The following is a 13,090-nucleotide window of genomic DNA, read 5'->3' as shown; positions in this document are numbered from 1 at the left end:
TGGACATCCCTTAGGCTCTTTGGGTTGGAGGCACATGTATGGATAAGTATATAAACAGCTATTTTTGTCTTTGAACAATAAATAAATAAAATGTTTGAAAACTAAGAGTGATGAGGAGAACACTGCTAATGAAATTTGTTTTCAGAAGCATTATGCTTTCCAAGTTGACGTATAGGATTTTTAACAATCTTGTCCTTAATCTAACAATGTAAACTGCTTTTTATATTAAATAAAAGATTTCAGACAGCCTTGATGACTGTTTTTAACTGCCTTCAATTTTAACCTGAAGATTGCCACTTGTCCAGTTTTAATTTTAATTTGTTTGAATTAATTGTGGGATGTATCTTAATTTATTGATCGCTTGCTTTATACATTGTCTTACTTGTATGATGTTAGCCGCTCTGAGCCCTGCTTTGGCTGGGGAGGGCGGGATATAAACATTTTTTAAAATTATTATTATTATTATTATTAATGGGGAAAGTTCAGTGCCGCCAAAATTATTACTTATACTATGTTTCCTCTAAGTTTTTTTTAAAAAAAACTGTCAAAAATACTATACTTTGGAATTTACTGAAACTTTATTTAAAAAATCCTGATCGTTATGATGTTCCAAACAAAGAGCAAAAATAAAAACAGATCTCATTGTTTCCAGTTTTAGGTGAATAATGGATTTCTTCTTCTTCTGGAATAAATACACAAAAGAATGGATAGGAATGATTTGGGAGTTCAAACTGAAGTTAAAAGTGCACACTGTGTCCTCTCCAGAGAGTGGGCTGGAGGTTTCCCACATGATTTGAACTACAATTCCTCACTTCTGACAAGTAGCCAGTGTTCATAAATCACATAAATCATTTCCTAATGCTGCATTCTCTTCTTGCAATATGATCCCCACCATAAGAAAATCTTCTAGGCTTTTTTATTTTGCACAGTAGTATTCATCAAATACATATTCATGATGATAGGGACTTGTTAAAAGAAAACCAAGGAATTGGGGAAAACAAAATCTGTGACTGTCAAGCCACAAATTTACCATTATACTATAATCATGCAATTTATCTGCACAGAGTAAAACATACAGTGTTTGTGGGGAACTCAGGGCACATAAAGAGAAAGTGTTACTCAAATTGGTATTTTATGACCTATAAAGGATCCTCAGATTCAGAGGAAATAAATTCCCAACAAGCAGTTATATCTCACCAGGTGCATGGCAGAGCTCCGAGGCGGATGTGGCTCAATAAGCAACTGAGATGGCGTCTGTCCAAAGTTCTGTATCTGTGCCTCCATGGCCTGCAGGGAAAGGAGAGTGATTGTCATAATCAATATGCATCAAAGAGATAGGTCAACACACTCCTTGACAATGCAAGCATATCCCAAGTCAGCCATGAAAAAAGTCCAGAAAATTCACCGGGTGCTCTTCTCCCAGGCTGCAGACTCATCCAAGTGTTAGTATTTTGTAGACAAGCTTTGCTTCTCCTTTCAAGCATGCTTCAGTTAACCAACTAACCATTCCTATTTCAAGTAGCTGGAAATGCATGTGAAAATGTTAACCTGTGAGGACATGCAGTTAAGGTCTTGTGAGATTTCTCTGCACTAAATACAGCATGTATACCTTAATAAAGTCCTTTGTAAGGAGGAAAGTATGAGGATCCCTAATAAAATAAGCTTCTGGAATCTTAAATGAAAAAAGAAAAAGAAAATGTGAAATGATTTTTTGGGGAAAACACAAATCTAAAAAAAAATAATACAAAAAATTACAACAAAACTAACAATTACAAATGATTCATATATCAACAACAAGGCATAAGTGTGGAAGATAAAGTATGCTACGAAAACTATTTAACGTGACATGCTTATATGAGTAATTGTGGTGTGCTTTGTTCTCACTAAGTGCATGCTTTTCTAACTAAGAATATTTAGCTGTGCCCATGATTTGGTCCACATTGTTATAAAATTTATTTTAGAAATTAAAAGGAGCAATTTAAAGCAGAAGTAAAACTTGTCCTTCAGACAGAAATCTTTCCAAAAAAAAATCATATTTATTCTAGAACAAAATCCAGAAAACTGATCTTAAATCATTTTTTATAGTGGCCATTCCCATTTGGCTTCAGACTTGGATTTAGTACCAAAACACCCAGGGATTTGAAGTGTGATGCCATCAATATGCTGATGACACTCAGCTTTCTCTCTCTCTCTCTCCATTTCACATGAATCGGAAGAGGCTGTGCAGGTGCTACTCTGGTGCCTGGAGGCTGTTATGGACTGGATGAAGGCCAATAAATTGAGCCTGAAAATACAGAGGTGCTGTGGGTGAGTGGTTCCTTTATGTGGATTAGGGAAATGACCTGTTTTGGGTGGGGTTGCATTTGCCCCGAAGGATCAGGTATGTGGCTTAGGGGTACTACTTCCTTGATTCTAAGCTGGTATTTGAGGCTCAGGGAGCTTCAGTGGCAAACTACACCTGGTTCTCCACCTATAGCCGGACCTGGCTTCAGAGACTCATGCTTTAATAACCTCCCTAATGGACTCCAATAAGTGCTCTATGTGGGGCTAGCCTTGAAAATGGTCCAGGAGATGCAGCTGGGGCAAAACACAGGACAATGTGCCACCACTTCTTAAAGCATTGTAGTGGCTGCTGGTCAGCTATTGGGCTAAATTCAAGGCTTTGGTACTGAAGCACAAAGCATTGAGTGGCTAGGGGCTGGAGTACTTAAAGGATTGCCTCTTGCAATACTTACTATGAGATCAGTGGGGGAGGCCTTGCTGGTGGCACTGTCGATGGGCAAGGAAAAGTCTTTTCCATGGCTGTTGCTACGTCAAGTGCAGGGCCAAGAAACACTAGGGAGAGGGACTCTTAAAATAATGTTAAATTCAGGATCAGTGGGACCCCACATTTGCCTAAATGCCAGCTGCTGATGCTGGGCTTTCCTTCTCCTCCAAGTCATTGGTTGTTTTTTTAACACCAATGGTTCCAATTAACAACCTGCATATGTAGAACATAGAAAACTAGGTGTGCTCTTTTTGTCCTTGTGTAGTAGGATCCATTCCTTCTGCACTGTGTGTGTTGTGCGAGCATTGGATTTTGCCTTTTACTATCCCTCATGACACCTATTGGGAAAGTCAAACACTGATACAACAATATATTCTACAGAACTTAAATAACTTAAATTATTTAAAAAAATATATTTTTCAGAAACTTCTTTTTTAGACATCAGCATTTTATCATGCACATTCCTGTGGAACCAGACTGCTCCCCCCTCTCTGTGTTAAATATTTAATCATAAGAGTGTGTGAGGAATAATACAAATGTTTAATGCCAAACAATGTCTGTTGAGGATGCAAAGGTTTCCAGAAAAAGCTCTTTTGATAAACAATTCAAGCAAATAACCCTTATTTTCAGTAGTCTGACAACATTAAGGCAATTTTCTTGTGCTTTTAAAGCATCATTTTGAAATAAAAATGTTATATTGAGTATCTATATTAATCATGGACATTCATCTGCCACTTTTTATAGTAATGGCTTAAATAATGTTTCTTTTCTTTTGCAGATGCAGCAGAGAAATGAATTAAATCTTGCAAAGTGCTGCCGGGCTTTAATTTACACATTTGCTTTCAAGTTGACCAGTCTTTGGCAAATTCTGATTATACAGCTACAACTTCAGTTTACACCAATGCTATTGATTTTGCCTCCTTCTTCAAACAGATTTATGTTAACAAAGAGGGAGGTTGAAAACAGCAGTAACTTCTAAATAAGATGGGTTGTTTAGATTATAAGAGATGGGCACTTAAATTTATTCTGTCAAAGGCAACCATTATTTTACAGCTAAATACATCTTATTTAGTATGTACTCAGTGGCTTTTTACCACCTGATTTTCTATACAGAGGAGTCAATGGTAACCCTCTTAATTTTCAATACCCATATAGGCTGCAAATCAGGCGTAGCTATCAGCTTCTACTTGCCAAGCTATTATATGCTAATATAAAGATAGCATCAGATATTACTGTTTATGTTGGTCCAACTATTATTATCTATTACAAGTCTCAAAATACTTTTGAATTAACATTCTCAAGGAAGGGAAAATGCTAGAGAGAGGTGATCTCAAGTTTACATACACCTGTCAAATTAGACAAATACAAATTTCTTACAATTCCTACATGGACTGGATACAGAGAAGGTATTTGTAATTCAGAAGGAAATTGTCCCCTAAAGTTTCACTAATTAATTAAACACCAGATATTCCCATAGCTTTGTGATCTTAAAAGTAAACTAACCTACATCTTTAGTACAGTTATCGTTGACATTTCAAGTCACAATCAAGAGTTTTTTCACATGCTTAAATTGGTTTTGTTACATGTCTGATTGCTGTTAACACTGTTAGACCATGTCTTTGACACCTAAAATACAGCAATTGTAATCATCTTGACACATGATAACTGATAATGATTCCAGAGCCTTTTTATTGTCCATTATTTCATAGAATTGGCTACAGGAAACATCATAGATGCAATCAGTTTTGAACCCACATGATACATGAAATGGAAAACATATGCTATGCTAACACATTATGGGTTGGGTCCTGACTAAGTTAATTGCTCCTAAGTTTCATGGAAATCAATGACCAAGTTAGGTGCTATTTAAGTCCCATTGCCTTAAATGGAAATGAAGGCTGCATACACACCACACATTTAAAGCACATGGCTTCCCCCAAAGAATCATGGGAACAGTAGTTTACCTCCTGCAGAGATATAATTCCCAGCAGTTCCCAGGGTTCTTTGGGGGAAGTCATGTGCTCTAAATGTGTGGTGTGTACTAGCACTTTAGTCTGGCTCATTTAGACATACTTTAGCATGTCTTTTGGTATAAGGTAAAGGTAAAGGGACCCCTGATCATTAGGTCCAGTTGCGGATGACTCTGGGGTTGCGGCGCTCATCTCGCTTTATTGGCCGAGGGAGCTGGCGTACAGCTTCCGGGTCATGTGGCCAGCATGACTAAGCCGCTTCTGGCGAACCAGAGCAGCGCACGGAAACGCCGTTTACCTTTCCGCAGGAAAAGTATTTATCTACTTGCACTTTGACATGCTTTTGAACTGCTAAGTGGGCAGGAGTGGGGACCGAGCAACAGGAGCTCACCCCGTTGCGGGGACTCGAACCACCGACCTTCTGATCAGCAAGTCCTAGGCTCTGTGGTTTAACCCACAGCGCCACCTGTGTCCAGTCTTTTGGTATACATATAAATTAATCTACAATAAGAATGAACTGCAACTCCTATAATCCTTGACCATCAGCCATGCTGGTTGAGGCTGATGGGATTCCACTCTGCTCCACTGGTATGTCTTACAAATATGGGCGTTTATCACTTATACATGTCATTTGGGGGCTGGTTTCTCTCTCCCTTCTTTTTCCACTTGCCAAGTGTATTATCAGGGCAAAGTCCCACTTAACAAACCCTCATTATAAAAAACAACAACAGAAGGTGGCAGTCATACGTGTGTCCATTCAGCACTGACATTATATCAAAACCCCATACAGTGGTACCTCGGGTTAAGTACTTAATTTGTTCCGGAGGTCCGTTTTTAACCTGAAACTGTTCTTAACCTGAAGCACCACTTTAGCTAATGGGGGCTCCCGCTGCCGCCGCGCCACCGGAGCACGATTTCTGTTCTCATCCTGAAGCAAAGTTCTTAACCTGAGGTACTATTTCTGGGTTAGCGGAGTCTGTAACCTGAAGCGCATGTAACCCGAGGTACCACTGTATATAAAATGCAGCTTTGGTGTTATTCAATCAGGAATAGCAGGAAATCTATCTGGCAAACAGAGCTCCAGATGCTTTGTGGTTATACCACACCTAAGACAACATCTGCACTTCAAGCACTTCAGGGAACATTCTGGTTTACCTCAAGAAAAAAAAAAGGGGGGGGAGGAAGGTTCATCTATCTTTCTTATCATCTGCATTTGTCAGTCCTCCTCCCCTCTTAACGGCCTGCTGTCCTTCCCTCATCCTGCTTTTCATTTTTCTCCCTACGCTATCTGATGGCTCATTCTGACAATGATATTTCTGAAATGGATACAACACCTCTGTAGCCTCTTAAAAATTATGAAACACCTTCCCTATGTCATATTCACAGCCAGGTAGCAATAGAAAGATAATGCCAGGCTCACAAAATCCCTGTGGCACTAGTGAGAACCATAGCAACATCTTTTTTATTTCTCCCACGGTATTTCATGTGATCTCCATCTGGCCCTTTTGAAAAGTCTGATCACAATGTAAAAAAGCCTCATTTTATTCACCCTGTAGCTACAAAAAGAAACTGTTTTCAAGAATTAAGTGTGAGTTGCACCTCAAGAAAAACAAAACCAACTGACTACAATCAGTAGTGGATTTATAGGTATGAACAGCAGTAGGAACCCGTATGGCTGGGGGCACTCAATATCTCAGTATACATCATTAACTGAGAGGATACCCTTGAAATGTCACTACAAACAATTGCCATGTCATTGCTGGATTCTAATTTGCTGTGGTTTCCACTCTTCATTTTTCCTACTTCCTGCTGTAGAATACAGACATGTTCTTTACTAGAACTTGCCAGAACTTTCTCCTGTTCATAGTTATCTTAAGAAGTGTCTAGAAAATCCAGTAGTAACTAGGGGTATTAAAGCAAGTGAGAAATCTGGCTGTGGTTTATTTCACCTGTTATTTATGTGTTATGAAAGAAATACTGTTTGATAATATAAGAGTAAAAAGGCAGCCTGTGTTATTAGTTATCTGGTTCTTATGCATTTAGCTTTGTCATACTTTTAGTCATGCATAGGTGAACCAAAAGGGCTCCTCAAAAGGACTGCATAAACCATAAATCCAACACTGACTACAATCCACTGAAGAATATGTGTGTCATCTAATCTGAATGGGGTTTACATAGAATAAGTGCTTAATGGCTTGATCCCGCTGTTTTGTGACCATGAATGCTAGAAACATTTGTAGATGAATGCTGACACTCCTCGCAATCTTTTGTGAATTTCTACATTTAACAAAATATTAGTAAAACATCCTAAAGATAAGAGCTCGTTTATCATTGCCTTGGGAGGCGGTGGGGTCTTTCCTTGGAATGATAAGCACTAAGCAGAGGCTAGTGGCCATCACTGGGTATGCTGAAGATGCTAGAATTTGAGCAATGAATTGGACTTGAGGATTTCTGACTATACAGTGGTGCCTCGCAAGACAAAATTAATCCGTTCCGCACGTCTCTTCGTCTTGCGGTTTTTTCGTCTTGCGAAGCACGGCTATTAGCGGCTTAGCGGCTATTAACGGCTTAGCAGCTTTAAGAAAAAGGAAACAAACTCGCAAGAACTCGCAAGACGTTTCGTCTTGCGAAGCAAGCCCATAGGGAAATTTGTCTTGCGGAACGACTCAAAAAACGGAAAACTCTTTCGTCTTGCGCGTTTTTCGTCTTGCGAGGCATTCGTCTTGCGAGGTACCACTGTAGGTCTACGTATGTAAATACAGATCTCATACCCTCCAACATTTCTCTGATGAAAATAGGGACATCCCGTTCCATAATGATAATGTTACTATTTATGCCTCATACATCTTGTTTCCCCAGGCACTCTGGGTGGCTTCCAACATATATAAAAACATAATAAAACATTAAACATTAAAAAACCTTCCCTATACAGTGGTACCTCAGGATACAGAAGCTTCAGGTTACAGATGCTTCAGGCTATAGACTCTGCTAACCCAGAAATAGTACCTTGGGTTAAGAACTTTGCTTCAGGATGAGAACAGAAATTGTGTGGCGGCGGCGCAGCAGCAGCGGGAGGCCCCATTAGCTAAAGTGGTACCTCAGGTTAAGAACAGTTTCAGTTTAAGAATGGACCTCCAGAACGAATTAAGTTCTTAACCCAAGGTACCACTGTACAGGATTGCCTTCAGACAGCTTGGGGGTCAGATAACTCCATACCCTCCAACATTTCTTCAATGAAAATAGGGACATCCTACGGAAAAGTGAGACATTCTGGGGTCAAATCAGAAACTGGGACAGCTTCTTTAAATCAGGAAAATAGGGACACTTGGAGGGTCTGTAGCTATTAAAAGTGCATGGTGCAGGTGTCTTTCTCACTTAGCCATACTAGTAGAAAACCAAAATATAATCTTGCATTAAAGCAGCAAAATAAAAAACATTGTAGGAGATGGAAGAGCTATTTCCTTAAGCACATATGATAATGAATTGAAACTATTTTCATCTTTTGTCTCTTGTGCTCAATAAGTAACACTATTAATTTTAATGCTATTTCTCCTTTTAATGCTATTTCTACAAAGCCAGCATGATTAATAGCCCATAAGCACTCTGTTCTTTAGACAGGCAAGACTGACAGCCCTCTGGGTAGAAATCATATGCAGTTTGAAGATGTTATTGTTTCATACTAATGATATGAGATCCTGCTTCTTTATTTGTGCTTACAGCTGTTAAAATAGCATCAAAATATTCGGTACTTGTGACAAGCTAGGTGAAGAATATTGATTTCAGTTTGGCTTTGGCATCTTTAAAAGCATGGAAGAGTTTCACTGAAAAGCAAAAATGAGTCTTCAGCTGGCACTATTGGGGGATGAAGACCAAAATGAAAATGGTGTAGAAGTTAAAAATCCTGCTTCATAAGTCCTAACAAAATCAAGTATTTAAAATGTATTTTCAGTGTAATGTATATAATGGCAGTGATTTAAGTGGTACATCTGTATGGAAGAATATATATACTATGTATATGTATATTACCCCATTGTAAGTCTTCTTAATTTAATTTCCCCCCTCCAGGTATAAAGGAGATATAATCATTGAACCACATAAGCCTAGTTATTCCATAGTTCTGGGGCACTACTGAAATTCTGTTGTCTTTAAATAGCAATCTATGATTACATTAGTACTTTTCGAGAGTCACAACCTAAAATCAACATTAGTCAAGCACCCTCAGTTCCTACAGTTCACCTTCAACTTCTCATCTTTATCTTCTGTAGCACTGACTCTTCTGAAGGGGCTGGTGGCTTTCTGCAATCCAGAATGGTAGACTGTTGGCACCTGCAAGTTTAGGAAGCAGTGTGTATCCAGCCTAATGGTCCATCTAACAAAATGATGTCAACCTTAACTGGCGATGGATTTCCTTCCTAGCTATGGTCTCAGCCTCCAGCTGCCTGTGACCCATTACTGGATAGGCTGAATATGATATCACACATACTAATCATATACTTCACCACTTCATTAAAAAGTAACTGGCCAGCCCACCCAGCAATGATCATGTAACCTTCTAACGGAAGTGCTCTTAAAAAGAGATCAGGAATGGTAAAATAATTTAGGAGAGCACAAGGTATTAGAAAATATTTTTGGGGAAGCCAAGATTGCATGGTCTCAAACTACTAGGGTACAACTGGAATGAAATGGCAAGGAGGAAGACATTAGGGATAAAATTGCCATTGGTGCACCTAGAAACAAACGAGCAGGTACCAACGCAGTACTGGTGAACTAAGAAAGGCATCCGTTTTGAAAAGGCAGAGATGCTGCTAGTGGGAGCTTCAACCCACCATTTGGGCAAGTGCATCTGAGTACTTGCTGGCAGGGTTGGGAGGCTGGTGGAAGGATTTCCTCTTCATCCAAACCCTCTGCAGCACAGTGGATTGGGGGTTTGGATTGCTCTGTTAGTATTTCTTTATTTTTAATATTTATATACTGCCCACTAACCAATATTCTCTATGTGGTTTACAAGTAAATAATAAAAACCATAATAATGCAAATGTCTTCAGGCAAGTCTCACGTATTTTCCATCATGCTTTTCAGGAGTTACTAATGGAACTGCTTCTCATGAATGGGTCTCATATATTTCCGCCTGACCACCCACCATGAGCTCAGAAAGCCTCACTTTTTTATTTGTATAAGAAAAAGCACTGGATTTAATTATATTTTTAAGGAGCCTAGAAGCCATTGGCTGAAAAGAATTTCATCCTCATCTAAATTAAATGCTAAGATTCTGAATAACTTGAAAGGAGAAAGCTTTACTGTGAATTTGAAACTGCCCCCTGTCTCCTGATAAAAATGCTTTTTGGTGCTCATGAAATTTAACAGCAATTGCTTACAGCTGCCTAGTTCAGTTTTTATTTAAAGAGCTCAACAGTGGGCTTTAAAAATTATCAGCCTAAAACAGGCTTGATGCATGCCATGTTTACTTGTGAGGATTTCACTTTTCAGGCATACTTTCCATCAATGTTTGGGTGGATGTTCTGTTTGATTTTCCTTACACTTGGGAAATCTTTATACCTCTTATCATCAATTCTGCTGCCCCTCACATTTTGTCAAGTAGTGGGCACAGATTTGGACAACAACAACAACAACAACCACAACAACAATTTATTTATACCCCACACATCTGGCTGGGTTTCCCTAGTCACTCTGGGTGGCTTCCAACAAAATATTAAGAATACAATAAAACATCAGACATTAAAAACTTCCCTAAACATGGATTATGGCAAGGGGCTCTCATATAGTCCATAATGGCTTTTGTAAGAATATTTTTCCTGAAATATCTGATAAAATATAGCAGAGAAAAGCATGCAGTATAGAATTTCAGTTACAATAAAGATTATATTACAATATCACATTTATATAGCCATGCATAACCCCACAGCTCCTGGTGATTGCTTACTCATGAAATACATGTATATTAATGGTAAACAATAAACCCACAAACTACCAGCCTTACCAGTCTACAGTCTTGTTTGTAATTTCAGTATAATGAGATTCAAGGTCTTCCAAATATTCTTTTATGGGATACTATTCAACAGAAAGGGACGCGGGTGGCGCTGTGGGTAAAACCTCAGCGCCTAGGACTTGCCGATCGTCAGGTCAGCGGTTCGAATCCCCGCGGCGGGGTGCGCTCCCGTTGCTCGGTCCCAGCACCTGCCAACCTAGCAGTTCGAAAGCACCCCCGGGTGCAAGTAGATAAATAGGGACCGCTTACTAGCGGGAAGGTAAACGGCGTTTCTGTGTGCTGTGCTGCCTCGCCAGATGCAGATTGTCACGCTGGCCACGTGACCCGGAAGTGTCTCCGGACAGCGCTGGCCCCCGGCCTCTTAAGTGAGATGGGTGCACAACCCTAGAGTCGGACACGACTGGCCCGTACGGGCAGGGGTACCTTTACCTTTATTCAACAGAAACTGAAGCCCTTTGGTTTCAGCGGCACTAAAATGCTTACAACTGTGAACTGGGCAACAGCAGCCATAGAGAATTTATAGTCTTTATTTGCAAACACCTAAAACTCATGCTCTTCCACAATTTTCTTTGAGAGATAATGATTTACTCTAATTCAGTCCAACTGAAGTGTGTCTGAAACACTCAGCCCAATATTCCTATCTAGAATATTTAGATCCTGCTTTTCAATTTGAATAAATTTCCAAAATGTGTAACAGCGACATTATAATACAAACAATGATTTAAACAAAAATATAATGAAACAAATGATTCAAATAGCTAAGGCTTATAGCAAACAAAGAAGAATGCTGGATGGAACTGTGAAACAGGAAAAGCCTCCTTCTCATACTAGGTTTGCAAAAACGTGTTGTGGCTGTAAATTTTACTTGTACTAATCTAGATTGCTACATGCAATGCCATCCTACTGTTTTATTTTGTATGGTTTCCTGGGGGAACAATATTTGAATGGTTGATTATGATACTTATTTAACTATTCTTACTGGCAGTGCTATTTTTTCTAGAAAAAGAGGTGCCAGAACTCACCACGAACACCTCCCTTGTTCTCTTACAATGGCAATGGCGCCCACCTGAGAGGTGTCAGAACTGGGGGGAAAGCCCCGCTTACTGAGGAATCCTGGGGGGGGGGGGGTTGAACTTTGGGGGATTATTTTCTTTCTTGAAATATACATATTTTTAAATCTAAAGAAACAGGAAACTGTTCTAGTTTAATTTTTGCTTTGGATGGGTTCATAGAGCTATTGCTAGAGCTATTTATATTAACATACTGTTAAACTTGCTACTGTCCAAGCCCATCTCTTGGGAAGAACTATTGGCTTGGAGAAATCTAAATCCCTACACTTCAGCAACCTGATCCCCAGAGAGGCTGCATGAAAGCCTCTCATCTAACTTCCTTATAAAACACAGAAGGGAGCCCTCGAGCAGAGCTGATGATAAAGGCTGCAGCCAGTTCAACTATAGAATATTTTCACAGTCCTGTGCTGGTTCCCACAACTATAAACTTACGACAGCAGTTCTTACCATTGTTGCGTCATAGAAACCAACTAACCAGGTTCTTAAGCATTTGGAGAGTCTTTGGGAGTCATCCCAACTGTCAGATTATCAGGTAAGCCTCCTAACAACTGAACTGCAAGTAAATAAAACGTTCAGAAGTGAAGATTATAGTTCCCAGGCCTATATATATATATTTTCTTGACTTCACTGCCTAATCCTAAAGATAATGGAGAAAGAAAGAAAATCCATTCTTTGAAATGAGCATACCCAAGAAGTAAACTAGACCAGAAATGGCAGGTGTGTGAATGTTGTTGTTTTAAACAACCCTGAAATGCAGCGATAGAATTCACTATTATCTTTTTCCCAAAAAGGTTGGAAAGCAACTGGGAGGCAACTGGGAGGCATGCTGCTCTAGTCAGATTTTTAGGCCTGGCTCCTGAGACTGCCATGCCCTGTCTAGTTTGGCATGGGAGGATTTCTGGTCACATCCTTATCAGGAAACGTGTGGTAGCCATTTCCAACTTTACAACACATGGTCCTCTATTTGAAGGGCTATCCAGTCCAAATCTAGTTTGACGATAAAGAACTGTAAAAATTGCAGAGCAGGTTCCTTGAATCTGCCAGTCAACAAGACCCGAACAGCAGACCGCACAGGTACACATGTCATCTGGTTACAATCTGCTTGACTATGGTGAAATGTATTTCATTTATAGTTAAACTTTTTTATTTTTAATAGCGCCTTTTTGTTGATTTGGCTTATTAAATACAACATGACGATGAAAAGCATTATTTCTACATTTGCAATTTCTACCTTTGCAACTACCTTCATGCAAATCAATGTCTTCTTTTGACTTCT

The 13,090-nt window shown here is 39.3% G+C and overlaps 1 protein-coding gene across 3 annotated transcripts in view; it reads right to left on the bottom strand.

Annotated features, from left to right (window-relative positions):
• The window catches only part of NBEA (neurobeachin), a 355,514-nt gene that overhangs the window by 24,124 nt on the left and 318,300 nt on the right, over positions 1–13,090 (bottom strand). For 2 of the 3 annotated variants that reach the window (XM_081004035.1, XM_081004033.1), the window contains one exon: positions 1,198–1,287. In XM_081004035.1, the coding sequence (XP_080860161.1) occupies positions 1,198–1,287 (90 nt within the window). Of the gene's footprint in view, positions 1–1,197; positions 1,288–1,609; positions 1,673–13,090 lie in introns of all 3 variants that reach the window. The other variant, XM_081004034.1, reaches the window with a different exon arrangement.

Source organism: Podarcis pityusensis (genome assembly GCF_964106645.2).
Source record: "Podarcis pityusensis genome assembly, chromosome: 4".
NCBI lineage: Eukaryota > Metazoa > Chordata > Lepidosauria > Squamata > Lacertidae > Podarcis > Podarcis pityusensis.
This window is presented reverse-complemented; position numbering and strand designations above follow the sequence as displayed.